General features: G+C 47.2%; 2 protein-coding genes across 6 annotated transcripts in view; one reads left to right on the top strand and one right to left on the bottom strand.

Moving 5' to 3' along the window:
* LOC120896588 (Krueppel-like factor luna) overlaps nucleotides 1–16,413 on the bottom strand; it is a 302,013-nt gene that overhangs the window by 9,148 nt on the left and 276,452 nt on the right. The window lies entirely within an intron of this gene.
* On the top strand, nucleotides 2,048–4,496 carry LOC120896589 (leucine-rich repeat-containing G-protein coupled receptor 4-like). The gene is made up of 2 exons (XM_040300809.1): nucleotides 2,048–2,693; nucleotides 2,754–4,496. Exons 1-2 carry the CDS (start codon nucleotides 2,665–2,667, stop codon nucleotides 4,372–4,374), a joined length of 1,650 nt encoding a protein of 549 aa, XP_040156743.1. The 5' UTR covers nucleotides 2,048–2,664; the 3' UTR covers nucleotides 4,375–4,496.

The following is a 16,413-nucleotide window of genomic DNA, read 5'->3' as shown; positions in this document are numbered from 1 at the left end:
CCAAAGCGCCCTGCCTCTCCAAAGAGCGTACTACACCCAAAACGGGCGTGTGAGAGGCACATATATTTTGTTTTTAATTCAATCTCTTCGGCGCAAGCTAATGCGCACAAATGCACAATCTTCCTTTCCCCTCCGTAGAGCGAAGAAATCGAGCGATAAGTCCTGACTCCATAAAATGGCTTCATATTTATCGAGTTAAGGGTGGATCATAAATGTTATTTATTATTTCAATCATCACTATTTCTTCGCTCACACACCGAATGAGATAGTATGTACTCATTGCTTGCACACAGGTTGATTAAAAAATACAGAAACGAAACGGCTCTTTGTGCCGACAGAACGCGTTCTTGTGTCCATACAAATTGCAATCTTCTCCCTGGCCAGGTGATGTTATCCTGTTTTTGTACTGTTGCCGTTCCACTCATTAGCAAGCAAATAGACAATTACCTTGACCGCTTCGTTAGAGCAGAAAACCCTTTTTTTTGGTTTGCACACAAAGCAGCCAACATTAAAGGTTCTTAATTTATTCTTCCGCAAATATTACACTATCATGGGCACGGTTGTGGTGTGTTGTGGAAGGTTAGCACTCTACAGCGCAACGACGGACAACAGCGCAAGACATAACAACCGGGACACATCCTTGCTTGCGAAAGTGGTATTGGGTGAAATGGTTCCCCGATTAGCCGCGCGCAAAAGCTTTCAGGATCGCCAAAGAGTTACGCATGTTAATTGCTTCCTTAAATCTACTCCCCATTTCCCCTGCCTGTCCCTGTGTCCCATCCGAGCGGACGTATCAGTGTTGTGTGGTGGTGGAGGTCGCCGCCGAATCACAACCGTACACTTACTTTTACCGACCCTCAGCCCCATTTCCCGAACTTAATGCCATTATCCTTACTAATTACGTGTTTTCATTTGCAGGCAGCACACAGTCTTAATCCGGTGGGGAGGGCAGGGCAGGGTGGAAGTACATTTGCCGCGGAGGGTTAAGTGAAACCGGAACGGCAAAACGCACACAACCCCTGTCCTTGGCTGGATACTTTTCCACCGAAATACGAGTGACAACCGAAGCCATCTCTTTGGCACCGCTCTCGGGTAAAAGCTTTCTATCACTGGCCAATAGATGGCGCTATGGGTTACCGTTTTTTGGTGGAGGTCACTTACAGAAAGGCGAGTACTCGAACGAGTGGTGAATAAGTGCAAAAAAGTTTAGCCGACATTCAACTTTTACCGACGGTTTTGTGTGTGTGTGTGTGTTTCCTATACACCGTGCACTGAGTCGAAACGAAGGACGCGCCAGGATACATATATTTACATTTAGAAAGTTACCCCTTTAACTAAATTATAGACATTAGAATTTATCTGATAATGCGCCGAGACGCGCCGTGCAACCGAGTCGGACGCGGGAAGCATCGTACTCGGGGCAGCGAAGGCGCGGGCTCTTCATCTACATTACACTCCACCTCAAACTGGTGGAGTTAATGTTTATGGATGAACAGCAGTGGATTGGATGGGGAAAAACACGATCCCCAGCATCCCCAAGAAGTACTCCAAATGTAAGTCTTTTTTTCTGCACCATTTTTTTTTGTTTGGTTAGAAAAAGCAGGATTCCAATTCCTGCAGCACAGAACATACAAGCGCGACGAAAGAAAAGAAAAACCCGGCAGCTCAAGGAAAATGTGGATAATGTAATTATGGAAGTGTGTGCACTGTTCGGTCGAACACGCTCGAACGCGGCGCAAGATACGATGATTCCGCCGTGCTTCTGGTGTTTCTGGATTTAACAAAATTGTACACGACAACCAAACCTAGTGAAGGGGGCAGGGGAGATCCAAAATCGAACAACGAGAAGCTGTAACTTCCCCAAACTTGGCAAACTCTTTGGAATCGTTCAGTACGGTTGCTGTCTTTTGTTCCTGGAAGAAGCGTATTTTACACACACACACACACCCAAAGTATGTGCTTTTTACGGCAAGTTCCGTGTAATTCCGCCCAACATCTTTTTGCAAAACGTGTTCGGAATTGTACAGGAATTGGGGGCTAAAAAAAGCTCCAAAAACTGTGCGCCAGGAATTCTAAAACAAGAACTTACGACTCGGTTACACACTTGCAGCGCCATTTTCGATCACCCACCCACCATCTCCTTAAACAAACCTCATCGATTGGCTCAATATAATGTTCTCCAGCTACTTGCCACCCGCGGTGCCTTGGGCAGAAACACATTAGTCGTGGAGATGAGAGAATGAATTATTTCACGTACACTTCAGCGCTAACCTTATTAACGGGCTAGACACTCACACGCTCTTCTATTGGTTGGAGCGCAAAAGCTCGATAGTGGAAAGCTTATATCAAATCAAACACACACACTCTTACACGCAAGATGGATAATTAAACACTTTTTGATGTGTTGCTGCGAAAGTTACCGCAACATGCGATACAGGCGGAGCTGGAGTGTAGAACAAGAAATCCCAGACAGGAAAAGTTTTGACATTTCGCTTGGCTCCGGTTTGTTTTGCCTCCAAAGGCGCGAGATAACCTTTTCCCGAGCGGTTGGGTGTTGTTCCCCGAGATTTGCCAGGGGCTTATCAGCACGGTGCACACTTCGCTAATCAGTCTGGTCGGTGAGTTCCTGTGGGATAGTTGCTGAAAAACCATTCCCCAACGGTGATGTTCCGCACGCGTTTGATTCTGATTTGGTAAGCGCATTTTAGTTTTAAAACCATTTCAAACGATTCTTTACGAATATTTTTGTGCAGTTTTTTGGCAACACTGCTTGCTGGACAGCATGCAACCTGCAAGCCGTTGCAGTTTGTGTGCTCCAGCCAATCGTCACCGGCGGCGGGCTGTCTGCTGACTGGCATCACCATCCGTCCGGAAGATATCATTACCAGTCCACCGGGCATTCGACCGGGCACGGATCGCAAAGTAACACTCCACCAGTCGACGGTGGCCCATCTGCCGCCCACCCTGTTCGAGCAGTTCCCCCAGCTGGAGCAACTGAACGCGTCCTCCATCGCGCTGCAAACCATCCCGCCCGGTTGCTTCGACAAAGCGACCAAGCTAGCCCGCCTGGACCTTTCCTACAATCGACTGCAGAGCCTGCCCCCGCAGGCACTGCACAAGCAGACCGCCCTCGAGCAGCTCCACCTGCAGAACAATTCCCTGCCGACCTTCGACGCCGCCATCCTGCCCGAAACCGCTCCCCTGAGAACGCTCAACCTCTCCGGCAACGGGCTGACCGAGGTGCGCTGGGACCCGCTCAACAAACTGCGCTCGCTCGAAACGCTCGACGTCAGCAGCAATCGTCTCGCCACGCTCTACGTTACCAAGTCGATGCGTGTGCTACGGGCGGGCAACAATCGGGCCCGCACGCTGCAAACCGATGCGAACAATTTCCTCTTCACGCTGGAACAGCTCGACCTCAGCCGGAACGAGTTCACCGAGCTGGCCGCCGTCGCACGCTTCGCCAAGGTGACGCACCTGGACGCATCGTACAACCGGCTGGAAGCGTTCGATTTCGCTCTCGTGCGCAATATGCGCTCCCTGGTGGCGTTGAATCTGGCGCACAATCGGCTCTTTACCGTGCAGACCACCGGCGGTTCACCGCCGACCGCACCCGGGACGCTCGAGGTGGTCGACCTGTCGAACAACTTCCTGACCGTGCTACCCTCGGGCAATGCGAGCGGTGTGTCCTCCGCCCGCACGCTGCACCTCGAGGGCAATGGGCTGGTGAATCTGGAGCTGCACGAAAATGCGCTCTACTGGCCGCGGCTCAAATCGATCACGCTCGGGGACAACGATTGGCACTGCGAGTTCGGGGAGCGGATCTCGGCCATTCTGGCGAAGCGTTCGATTGCGGCCGGCGGTGACGGGGAGCGCTGTGGCAGGGATGGGCAGGTGAAGAAGGGACGGTTTTGCTGTGCGGTGCTCAAGAATCCCTACCTGGATCGGTTGATAAGGGCGCGCAAAGAGCTGGAGCTGGGTAGGGTGGCGATGCGGGATGGGTTGGCGGTGGGTGCGATTGAGGCAGGTCCACCGGCGGGCGATGTGCACAAGCTGACGGACCAGCTGCGCAAAGCGCTGATGGTGGTGAGCCATCTGAGGACGGAGAAAGCGGAGCTAGAGCAACGGAACCAAGCGCTCGCAAAGGAGCTGGAGCAGGAGAAGGCCAAGAGTAAAAGCCTTCAGGAGGTGGCGGCGGCGGCGGCGGCAGCGAGCAGACAGTCGGCAGGGACGGCCGTTCTGGCGAAGGAGAAGGCCGATCTTCAGGCGGCACTGGCCAAAGCGCAGAGCGAGATGACCGGGCTGAGGGCGCAGCTGACCAAGTGCACCTCGACCGTGAACACGCGCACCGGACAAACGGTCATTATTCAGTAGAGTTTGAACTTTTGCGCACATCTTTTGGAGCCTTTTTTAAAGTTATATAGATGTCAGTAGGAATAAATTCACTTTTAGACATTCGGACGGCAACTTAGGGCAGACATGATAAGCCAAATCCAGCTCTAAAACGCTTCCCTTTTTCAAATTGAGAAAGAAAGCCGTCAGCAAAGTGCATTGCTGCCACCGTCCGTGTAAACAACCGGCATACTAATAGCAAACACTTTTCTCCATTTTAGCTTTCATCTGCAATCGTTTCACGCGATCTCCATCATCATCATCATCGTCTGCTCGCCGTGTTGGTAGACCGCCTGCATCCAGTTAAAACCATACCATTTATTACCGATTCTCACATTACGCCGCTCAAGGAGAGCGGGACAGTGCTCAGCGCTTCGTCTGATCCTGTAGGGCGTGCAACAAACCCAGCAGTGCGGCATGAAATATGATTATCCATTAAAAATGTGATAAATTTTATGGACCGAGTCTGCCAGGCGATGCTGACACACGGTGTGCGGACGCACAAGGCAGGCCCGACTTAACTCAACTCCATTAACTCCGGATTCCTCCAGGGAAGGGAGAGGAAGTGCACGGATCGGTGTTCCGGGACGGCAAAAGTTTCATTAAACAGCTACCGTTACACAGACGCGCGGACGATTTCTCACTATTAATCTCGGTGCAAATGAAGACCAACTGGGGACGGAATAGTTTGTGTACGTTGGTGTCCAGTTTCCCGTTTCCCTACACTATTGCACGGTTTCTTTTTGTTCGATGTTTTGGTTGAAATCCTGTAAACGGTTTACAATTTCCGATTCTACCTGCCAAGAAGCAATTACATTGGGGGGAACACTTTCACCCCATTTTGCTCAAACTGTGATCGTGTTTGACAGGAGTCTATTATAAATTGGCTCGATTGGTTATCAGATTACTTGTTGTGGAGTGCTCGCCCGCGAAGCTAGAACTTTAAAGCTGCGGATTGAACAAATCGGTTTAAAGTTTGCACAGGTTTAAAGGGAATTTCAAGACATCACGAGACGACATTTTCGAGCAGGAAGTGAGGGAGCAACAACAGGAAGGGAATAGAACAGAACGTTCTGACAAATACCGCCGTTGAAACTGTCAACCGTCTCGCCTAAATTCCCGCGAGCCTTTAGTAGGATCGTACCTCATATCCGTCTTGGGAAAAGATTTCCAACGGCTAAAAAAAGGACCCAACGTATCGGTGTGGCTCGATTTATCTGCCTTGCTATCTGCCACATCATATCCTGATGCTGCTGCTGCTGCTGCTGCTGCTTTCTCCGCTTAAAATGCTGCAATTTCGTACATAAATTATGATGCCCGCGATGTCCTGGACGCTCGGGGACTGTCTTTTAGAGAATTATGATGAAAAGGATGTCTCTCCGTCGACGTTTCGGCTGCGGGGTGGGAAGAGTTGGGTCCTGGTAGCGTTTCCGGGTTCCGGGAGACCCTCCTTGCCCCCTTCTTCGTTGCTGCCACGTCTTAAAAAGTCATCCCTTGCCCCCAATTGGGCTCTGCAGGAGATGACGGGTGGTTGGCAGGGACTTAAAAAAATGTCAAAAAAAATCCAACAAATACCGTTTTCGCCGCTTCGGTACGGCACACGGGACATGCTGGGCAGAATATAAATATTATGAACACGCGCAGCAGGACTAAAGGCATAGAGCAAGACAGAGAAAGAGAGAGAGAGATAGCGAGAGAGACAGAGAACGAGAGGCTTTGGTTCTTTCCCTAAAAGCCCCAAAAACGAAACAGGATGAAAGATGTGACAAAACTAAAGCCACGTGATACGAAAAAGCTGCAGAAAGGTCGATACACGACTCCCGCCGTGAGCACACAACACACACACACGGTGGAAAATGCTTCAAAAATGCTGTCGTGTTGTTGTGTGGGTATATGATTGAACGTGCTGTTTCCGAAAATGGGATTGCGATATTATGTTGGTGCCGACATTAATGGTGGAAGAGGTCCATTAACGGGTGCAAAAGCAAGGAAGCGACTAGGGTTTTGAAATTGGCCCCTGCTGGTATGCAATGCGCATTGCATAAGGAGATTTTTTTTGCAAAGGTGCTTTTTTTCGTTTTGTTATAAAAGTACATATTAATATTAAAATTGATTTCTAGTCAAAAATTACTACACTCAAAGGGGAGAAACGACTTTCCTCCAATGAAGCTATTCCCCTCGTGCAAAAAGCAAATAGCACCATTTACGACGATCCCTTTGAAGCTTATCCCCAACGTAAAGTCAATGGAAAATGACACCGAAAATGCGGCTTTTACCCCGTTGCATGCAGCAGTGCAGGAACTTCTTAGTCCATTTTCGCATCCGGCGCTGCTACCCGTCCCGTGCTCGCCACAAGAAGCTTCCGCTCTGAAAAGTGCAAAAGCGTCGTGGCAGTAACATTAGCAGCACGGCAACGTCTTCGCTGTCGCCCCAAACTCTGGGCTTCCCCGGAAAGTGGTCACGGGAACTGAAAGCTGACACAGAAAGCCGACATTTCGCCGCTTCATCCTGCTGCTGCTGCTGCTGCTGCTGGTGCTGCTACTACTGCTGCTGCTGATGGTGGAAAAGTTTCCGTGTCGTATCGCCTGACAGCATCGGTAAATCTCCTTACAGTTCTGCCTGCTTTTGTCACCATCATTAATCGAGTTGTGCGCGAGTTGTGCTGGGAGTGGGGCGATGGGCGAAACGGGAGGCAAGGGATTGGGACCGGCTCCGGCCAACCAGCCAGCCGGACGGGACTGGAGCTAATCTCTTCTTTATGGTGCTGTTTTCCGATCGTAATCCTTTGGGAAAGGGCGCAGGGACAGCTTGTCCGGTCAAGCAGCGCGCGGGACCGCCTTTTGTAAGTCATTTACTCGCTCGTCGCGTGCACGCTATGGGAGGAAATTTGAAGCGAGAGATTTTTCAATTCCTTGGCTCCCGCAGACGCAGCCACTGAGGAAGCATTAAGTATTAAGAAAAGCTTGCTACCATTCGCTTCCCCTTATTTCCCTTTTAGACACTGGCCGAGTGTTTTGGGAGTGCTACGGAGTCAAATTATGCTTGAATTTAAATTCATTGGGTAAATTGAGAGGAACATTTAAGCTGGCAGTGAAGTAAAAGCATCAAACAAAACAAAAAAATACTCCTACCCAAAGTGGCTTTTAAAGCGTGCTAGTCTTATGAAATGAGAAAAGTTAGGTGATTCTTTTACTATTCAAAGGCAGCCGAAGATCTTAACTAGTCACCCTCTCCCTCTTTAAACGACCCTCATGAAAGCAGAGTTGTGTGGCAAACCCTTTAATCCTCTTTTTTTCTCCAACCCACCAAACCATCTGCCAGCGCTAGTCAATTGATAATCGCTTCTCACCAGAAATACTCGGGTCCGAGGATAATTACTAATTAATTTTTAATTAACATACAACTCAACACAAATCCAGCGGGCTGTAAAGATCAGTCAAGCTTGGTCATAGCTAAGTTTTTTCTTCTTCTCTTGCTTTCCGCAATCAAAACTGACCCAACCCGGCGGTGCGGTATTGAATGGATAGGTTCCTGCTAGTACATATCTCACCAGTCCCATCTCCGATCCATTTCTTGACGTCATGCTTTTGAGCACTTAGCATCGTTTTTCTTCGCACACTTGACTGTGCACTAACCCTTAAACAGAAGGGGAACGAGAGTACACATGGGACAGAGAGAAACAGAGCGAAAGAAGGATACTGGGTACTACTATCACGCAACACAACTCAGAAGAATGATCGTTCACTTCGTTCCGCTTGCTTAGCGGTAAAGAGGAAATCAGCGTTTTAATCGCTAATTGAAATCCGGCCATGTTTTACCTCCCCGGCCATACTTTTTGGTATCCCAAACGTCGACGGGTTAATGCCGGTGTCTGGTACACAATGAGAAAAATCATTGGCAAAAAAATAAGATCAAACACTTTTGTTTTAACTCTGTAATAGTGAATCTAATTGAACACCATTAAAACGTGTCTCGCAGTTGAGTAAAATTAACCCATAATAGGGCCGTTTTATGATTCCGACTTGATTTTTTATTCAAGCATGACATTTGGCGGCGGAGTGTGAAGTGCTAAGCGATGTACACGGTTAACAGGAACTCCGTTGACTGTTTGTTTGTTTTTAGGAACAGGGTCTTGGGTGGTTTTGTCTTGTCTCATTAGGGCATCAATGGAAGATATGAAATACGTTTCTACACGATTCCAAATGTAATTGGTTTTTCAAAATATGCATAATCTGAAAGACAACATAGCACTTTTAATTTTTTTGTTATGTATCTTATTCCAGTATTAAGCAAGTGGTAAAGTTATTTTGGTAGTTTTCGCTATCAGTTATTTTGTTTGTTAAATAAGTATCTTTTGATTTTTTGTTAAATTAGAAGACTTAATTTTTACCAAAGGCCAGAGCACTCGACAATTATTGTGCATATGACTGTATCATTTTAAAACTTCATAACTGTAATAACAGCTGGTCAAGTTTTATCAATTGTTTACTGATCCATTTTAGGCTTTGGTTGTGGACAAAACACAATTTTTGAAGCAGTTGATTTATCTATGAATTAATTTGTATATTTATTTCTTTATGTTATCAGTATTTTATTGATGTATTTATAGATTTATAGACTTATTTATTAATTAATTAATTTATTTATTTATTTATTTATTAATAATAATATTTAGTAGTTTATTTATTTATCAACTAACTAGACAACAGGAATCTATTTGTATAGATTTTTTTAGTTTTTTACGTATTGGACAAATTTTGCAAATTTCCAGTTTTTCACATTTTCTATTATGAAGTATTTATTTGGTTGAAAGAAGGTTAAAAATTGTTTACGGATGATGCTTTGCAATGCCAAAGAACTATCAAATCGGTTAGAACATCAATAACCGAAAACCGTACCACAGAACGGAATGGTCTGTAAACAATTATCAAAAAACGATATGACGGAATGCAACTGACAATTGAGTGATGAAAACTACAACCCAGCTGCTGATTATTCCACTGTCATAGGGTGAAAATTTCAGTTGGCTGGCTTTAAACGATGTAAAATTTGAAAAGGAAATTTACACTTTTATCCAACATCCTTACCGTACAAGCTGTCGAAACACTTTGAAGCAATTAGTTTGCTCACTGTTGTACGGCAGTGTTTGCCACTTTCATTCACTCCATTGTCTCTCTATTGTGCAGCAAGACATTCGACTTGCTGTTTGAAAATTGAACGATCAATACCTAACAAAGCTTCGGAGCGGGAGGGGTTGGAAGCACCTTGATGCCGCTGATTGGCCGAGGGCTTCTTGAAAGTAGCACACCTCAAGTTAAGAAACCATCGTCCTCACCGGATAGAGAAAGGACGAGACAAAAAAACGCTGTGGTCCCCTTTCCATTTTACAGCGAGTAAATCCTTCTTCTCTGCAGACAAGCACTTTCTACAGCTTCCTGAGGGCCGCATCTAAATCCAAACCGCCCTCTATTCCACCGAATATTTCGCAAACGGTACACCCGGGACACATTGGGTGGAGGATTGTGTATGTGTGTGTGTGTGTGTAATTGCGCCGTGCACGCGGAGCTTTCTGGTTTCGGCTTGCAAATGTTAGGAATGGCACGAAATGGAATGGAATGGAATGGCACGGCATGGAATGGAATGAGTACGCAAAAGCATTCCGGCCTTGACTCGGCCGCGTTTGGTCGGTTGGTATCGTTTGCGACCGTACCGTGCCCAGTCTCCGCCCATATCCCACTGCCCCGCAAGTCTGGGGAGTAAGTTCCGGCAGGGTTCCAACACGACTCGGTGGCTCGAAAGGAAAATCATGCCCGTGCGTCCGGGTGGTGCCTTCTGATGAAAAATTCAAAATATTCTAGCCCGAACTTTCTGCTGCTGCTGCTGCTGATGTGTTGCTGCTATGTTCCAGCTGCTTTTCGCGCTCCATTGCACAATGAAATAAGATTGTTTTTTGTGTGTGTGCTGTTGTTAGCTTGGATGATCCGGCACGGAACGGTGTGTACGAAGGGCGAGAGAATGTAACCTGCAACCTGAGAACGTAACGGGCAAATTGGGACTTCAAACGCAGGTGCGTGTGTGTGTGAGTGCGTTTTTCCACTGAAGTCAGGTGATTTAAAAGAGCATCGGGAGGAAAGGATGTGCTTGAGGAAGGATAACATTTCACAAACAAAATGAGGTGAGCAAAAATGGAAACAATCTGTTCGCGTTTCGTAGGATAGAGTCATCGTTTGAAGGGCAACGATGCATTGTTGCGAAGTTTGGTTTAGAACATTTGATTAATAATTGTTTTAAATAAGCACTACAGTCTATCATCTATTTTAAAGTAATGTACACGAAGCAAACGATCTGATTAGAAGCAACAAATTGAGCTGTTAATTTGGACCATTTTCTTAAAATAAATATTATGGGAAACAGGCAAATGTTCTCCAGTTGCTAATGATGGCTATCAGCATCAGTGAGATATTTAATAAACCCCTTATAGTTACCACTGAGCTGCACAGAATGAACCTCTCAACATCTCCTTCAGTGAGTGTGTGTGTGTTGATTTCTTATTTAATTTAAACAAATTAACCCATCAATTACAGCTCCATTTCATTCTCTCTCTCTCTCTTTGGATGGTTGGAATTTGAAGTAAAGCTTGGCACGATGAAAGCTTTCCAACCTCCTGGGAGCAAGCTTTTGGCTTGCTCGCTTGTTGATTTATTCCTCGTGGAATTAGTAGAACAAACTGGCCAGGCTGCTGGCTGCATCGACTTATGACCTGCTGGACCAACAGCGCCAAGGGAAATTCCGTTTCCTGCCAACCCACCAACGGCCAAACACACGTTCTCACATCTAACCAGCCATTATCTTCTCGCTGTACACTGCACTTCACTGCTGCGCTACGCCCTGCTAGCGTCTGTTGCCCGCTTTAAGAAATATGTCTGACCATTTAAGTACTCTTACACCCAACACTCTCTCTCAATCTCTCTCTGTCTCTCTCTGTCTCTCTTTATACATGAAAAATCGCACTGTCTCTTTCATCCCGTTTCGCTCACTATATCATCATCTGGAAAATACGTCCGAAAAGGAAAATATGTTTCCCTCCGGGCTGTAAATGGCATTTTATGTTTTATGTTTAAACATTGCTGAGGTTAAATTGTTTCTGCGGTTCAACCCCTCCCCTCTGTACTGCTGTGTACCCAACCAGCTGGACCCCTTTCTACTCCCCTCCTAGTGTGGGTGTGCTTTTGGGTGGATTTTAACCAAACTTCCAACCATTATGGCGGTGCCGAGTGTGCGCTCGATTAGCGAACCGGGGTGCGGGTGCGAGCGAACCACTGGCCGCTCGAGAAGTTGGTTGACCTGCACGCGTTGGCAACTGCACTGCCCTCGGTCTCCCATACCACCCGCGTGTCGGGCCGCGTAGGCACTTTTGTTCCGGCCAGCCCTTCCCGAAAATGTGCAAAGGCCATTTTTACCGTGCTACCGTGGGTCGTATTTCGTTACCTCTACGTTCGAGCGATGCTGGGCGCTTAATTTTTGCGCTCGGCGGCTCGGCCGTGAATGTCTGCCCAGCATGTCGCAACGGCCGGGACGTTCTTGAGGGTGTGCAAGGGTGGTTGGCTTTTTTTCCCAACCCCCCTCCCGGAAATGATGATACACTTTCCCTCGGAGGGAAACATGTTACCACATAAAATATGATTTTAATAAGCTTCTAGTTCCACTGGCTTCTCCGTCCACGCTTGCTGGGCCGGGCACATAACACGATGAACCACGCTCCGCTTTGCTGAACCGCGGATGACTTCTGGCTTGCTGATTCCACTTTCTCCCGTACACAACACATCCCCCCTCGTTTGCTTTCGCTCGTACTTTAGTGCTGTTCCTCGGTTGGGTTTTTTTTTCCTTCAGTTCCTGCCACCGTTTTACTAAATATGTGTGTGTGTGTGTTGCTCTATCAAACCAGCCAGAGATTCAGACATTCTTCGCTCGGCGGGCGGCATCATTGGTCGCTCATCCCACCTTTACCCACCGCCACAGTGCAGGCAGACGGTGGAATTTATTGAAAATCTTCCCTGGCCAAAAAAATGGGCAGCGGCAGACCTCGTGGTTGCGTTGCGAGCGGCCAAATAACTCACCGTTGTGTAATTTGCTCGTGCCGCTGCGCTGGCCATTTTTTTTTTTTTGGTTTTGCTTGATTTACTTACTATTCCGGCTATTAGCGGCACGAGACTTAGTGGTTAAACGTGATGAATTGATTTTTCCATTGGCCCTTTGCTAGTGAGGCTTTTCCAACGGAGCTGACAAATTGTTGGGAGCAAATGGGGCATGCGGAAGGAATGAGTGGTGAAGTTATTTGGCTGTATCTTTTATAGCTCAAAAATCAATTTTCAGCGTTTTTGCAGCTGGTTTGCATTTTTTTCTTGTTCATCATAAATGTATGTATTGATTTATAAACAAATCAACGTACTAAAACATACAAGGATTTGTAAAAGTACGTATTGCCCTATAATAGCCTTGATTGACTGTTGAAGGTAGGTGATGCTATAATTCAATATATATTTTTAGCAATTTAAACTAAAATATAACAAACAATTTAGAGGCTTTTTCATTAATAAGTTTCTAGACGAAGCCGGCAAAAAGTTTTTACTTATATTATATGTTTGTAATAAATCAAAACCCCAAAATCAATAGCTTTTGAACTAAACTGATTCTTCTCTTTTCCTACAAAGCTTCGAAATTGCATACCTTCGGGCGTTTAGCAGCACCAAGCGTCGAACCATTTTTAATAACTCCATATTTTGTTAAAAAAAGCATTACAAACGAAAAGTGCCAAAGAGGAGCAAAAAAAAAGGAAAAATGTCCCTTGCCCTTCGAAAAACAGATTCTTTCCCCATACATAACCCCACAAAAAAACACACACACACACACACACCTAGCGAGAGCGTCTCCAGTGAAGTGTGTTGAAGCAAATAACCGCTACTTTAAAACCCTTGTACCCGAAACCCCACCGCACTTCCGGTCACATGAAGCCGGTCCCGGAAGCCGCTTCTACCCGAGCCCTTGGCACAGAGCCCTGCCAGCCCTTGAAGAACTTTACGAGGATAATTATCGTTGTTTTGCTTGCACCGTTCCTCTTCCCTCTTCGCAACCATCACTCATTCCCACACCGCCTCACGTACGTTTCCGTCCGGACCGGGGTTCCGCTTATGGCACTGGAAGTGGATACACTTTAAACAACTCGGCTACCTCCCCCCCCTCACCGTCTCCGCAGTCGCCATGTCGCCAGGTTTTGGAAGAATTACCGAATCCTTCCCAGGGCGCCACAGCATATGGCCCACGATTACGTACTGCATCCGTATTCCGTTCCCGGCCCGATAAACGACCCACCCCGCACACACACACACACACACAAGCAGAAACACGGGGGAACCCTTTTTGGTTGGTGGTGCTTGTTGCTCTCTTAAAGAACAGTGTCTCTCTCTCTCTCTCGCTCCCCAGCATCAACCCTGGAACATGCGGAAGCTGCCGGAAGCGTCGACAAAAGCGACGGCGCACGGTGGGGGGAAACTGGAAACGAAAAGAGGAGGGAGAGGAAAAACAGAAAACTTCTTGACGCGCGCTGGGCTTCAAGTGGCTGCCATCCACTTCCACACGGTGAGCGAGCGGGTACTCTCCGTATAAGAGGCCGTTTCCATAAGAGTGATTTAGAGATAAGGCACGAGTCAAAAATTATTAGGATAAATATTTTGCTCCTTTTGCAGCTCTCTCGTTCTCTCTGTCTGTGTGTGTCTGTGTGTGTACCAGAGTTAGTGAGGGGTTGTTTAACGGGGCACCATTTTTAGTGTGGTGGCAGCGCTGCTAATCACTCCCAAAAGGCAAGCCCCGTAGCGGGAATGGGGAACATTGTGCCGCTTCACTTTTCACAAAAAAAGGACGACGCTTTTAGGGGCATCCATGGTGCCAGCACATTAACCCCCCTTCCCCCTTTAACCCACCCCACCCCTCTCCCATTTTATAGATAGCGACGAGCGACGTGGATTAAACAGAAATTATCATTTAACGGCATTTAGGGGACCCATTATTTAGGACACGGGACACGTACCATCGTGCAAAGGTTCCTCGGCTGATGGCTTTCTTTCTTAAAGGTTCGATGTTTGCAGTTGTAGTTTAATGGTACTCTGCAGTAGTGTCTAGTCAAAGTTGTTCGTGCTTTCGAAGGATGCGATGGAATTGTGCTTTGTTTAAGGAGTATTCGAGTTCGCTGGTTGAAGGAGTCGAACGCAGAGATGATGTCATTCCATCAGAGGAGCAATGGTAGGCAAAGTAGGTCATTCCGGCTTCTATTCAACTGTCAAGCGGAGGTGTTGGGTCGCAAAACGATGCCTTCCCTGTCCCGTTTGATGGAATCATTATTGGACTGCTCGAGCAAAACGGGTGTTGTGTGATGTTTTGCAGAAGAGTTGTTTCTCAAGGTAGGTGTATGCGTGTCATACAAAATTTACACATTAGTGTACACCGTACGGACACCAGTAGCCATCCTTGAAGTAAAGCAAGTCATAAGACGACAAGCTTCTCACCTTGCGCAATGGCAAAAACAAAGGGAAGTTGTAGCATTTTCGTTAGACATGCCTATGGAAGCACTGTTCTCCTGGGGTCAATTTTACCTCCTCGGAAAGGATAATAAATTGCGCCAACCGACCGGGATGCGAGACCGAGCTGTGTGAGCGTTATTTGCAGCTCCACTGTGACCAGCACTGTTGCGCACCACAGGTTAGCATCGAGTCTGGTGTGTTTTTCCGCTGTATGCCGGCTTTGATTGAAAGCCCAACCCAGGCCAAACTTATATCCAACCGACCGTGCCGACATCGATGATGAACTGGACCAAAACTTTTTGTCGTGCCCCTTCACCCGTTCACCCCACACACCACAGCCCCAAAAGGCTGGCATAAAAGTTAATCCGGAAGCAAGGCCCTCCGTAAGAAGAAACCGTACTCTGCATATCCTAACCAAACTCGGGATTGTCTTCATGGTCACGGGATGAAGTTGAGCGGTAAATTAGTGAACCAGGTCACAAAACATTCTACTCTCTCTCTCTCTCTCACACACACACACAGACACACCTAAAACCCAATGAGTCAAATACAGTGGTCGGAAAAGTTGAGCTAATTTATTCCAGCTTCAAATCAACTTTCTCGGGGTGGTCTGTTTTCGGGAAGAAAAAGAACCCTCGCCCAGCCCCAGCAGGAACGGATAGAATGTTTCCATCCAGCCGGGCAGAGACGGGCGGATAATAATAGGATCGCATGGTGGCGACCAGCACAAGCATGGGAAGAAAACACAGCAAAAACAGGACACTCCATTTAAGGTGGCACCTTAAAGGGACAAACTTTGTCAACAACAGCCAGAAAAGGGAAGCTGCAGGATTGATTTGAATAATTAAATCATGGCGGCTGTAATAAATACCATCGGTTGGGCCTTCACTGTGTCTGTTGCAAATGGCTGTGTGAGTGTGTGTGTGTGTGCGTCTTGCTGTTGCTTCAAACAAGGCCTGCAAGACCTCCTGACGGTGCCATCACCGCGGCCGGACCGCTTGCTGTGAGTTTTGCCTTTGAATATGAATCATTGATTAGTGTGGGTTTAAGATGCGGTCGCGTAAGGCCGAGTGCCGACCGCGTGCATGAGCTGATCGACGATGAAAGTTCACCGGCGGCGAAAGGCGAAGACGGTGACAGTGAGACGGAGCAAGGGCCGGCAGATAATTTAATTGCCCCATGCGTACGTCTTCGGGAAAGGGATAATAGGAACGGTCGTCGGAAGATGAAGTTTTGGGCGCGCGCGCGCTTTCGGCAACCCGTAATGCGATTTACGGTCCTCCCGGGAAGCTGGGGACGGCCGGTTGCGTGCGGTTTGGTTTAATAATTTACTTAAGAAATAGCCGAGAAGGACATGTGTGGCTGTGTGTGTGGGAGTGTGTCTAATATCTTGCTGCTAAAGGAGTTTTGTTTGAAGGGTTAAGATGTTAATGGCAATTTGAAGCAT

Source organism: Anopheles arabiensis, chromosome 2 (assembly GCF_016920715.1).
Source record: "Anopheles arabiensis isolate DONGOLA chromosome 2, AaraD3, whole genome shotgun sequence".
Classification (NCBI taxonomy): Eukaryota; Metazoa; Arthropoda; class Insecta; order Diptera; family Culicidae; genus Anopheles; species Anopheles arabiensis.
This window is presented reverse-complemented; position numbering and strand designations above follow the sequence as displayed.

Coding starts and splice junctions, on each gene's coding strand:
- LOC120896589 (XM_040300809.1), top strand. CDS start 2,665: ATGTTCCGCACGCGTTTGATTCTGATTTG. Junction 2,694..2,753: donor ACGCGTTTGATTCTGATTTG/GTAAGCGCATTT, acceptor ATTTTTGTGCAG/TTTTTTGGCAACACTGCTTG.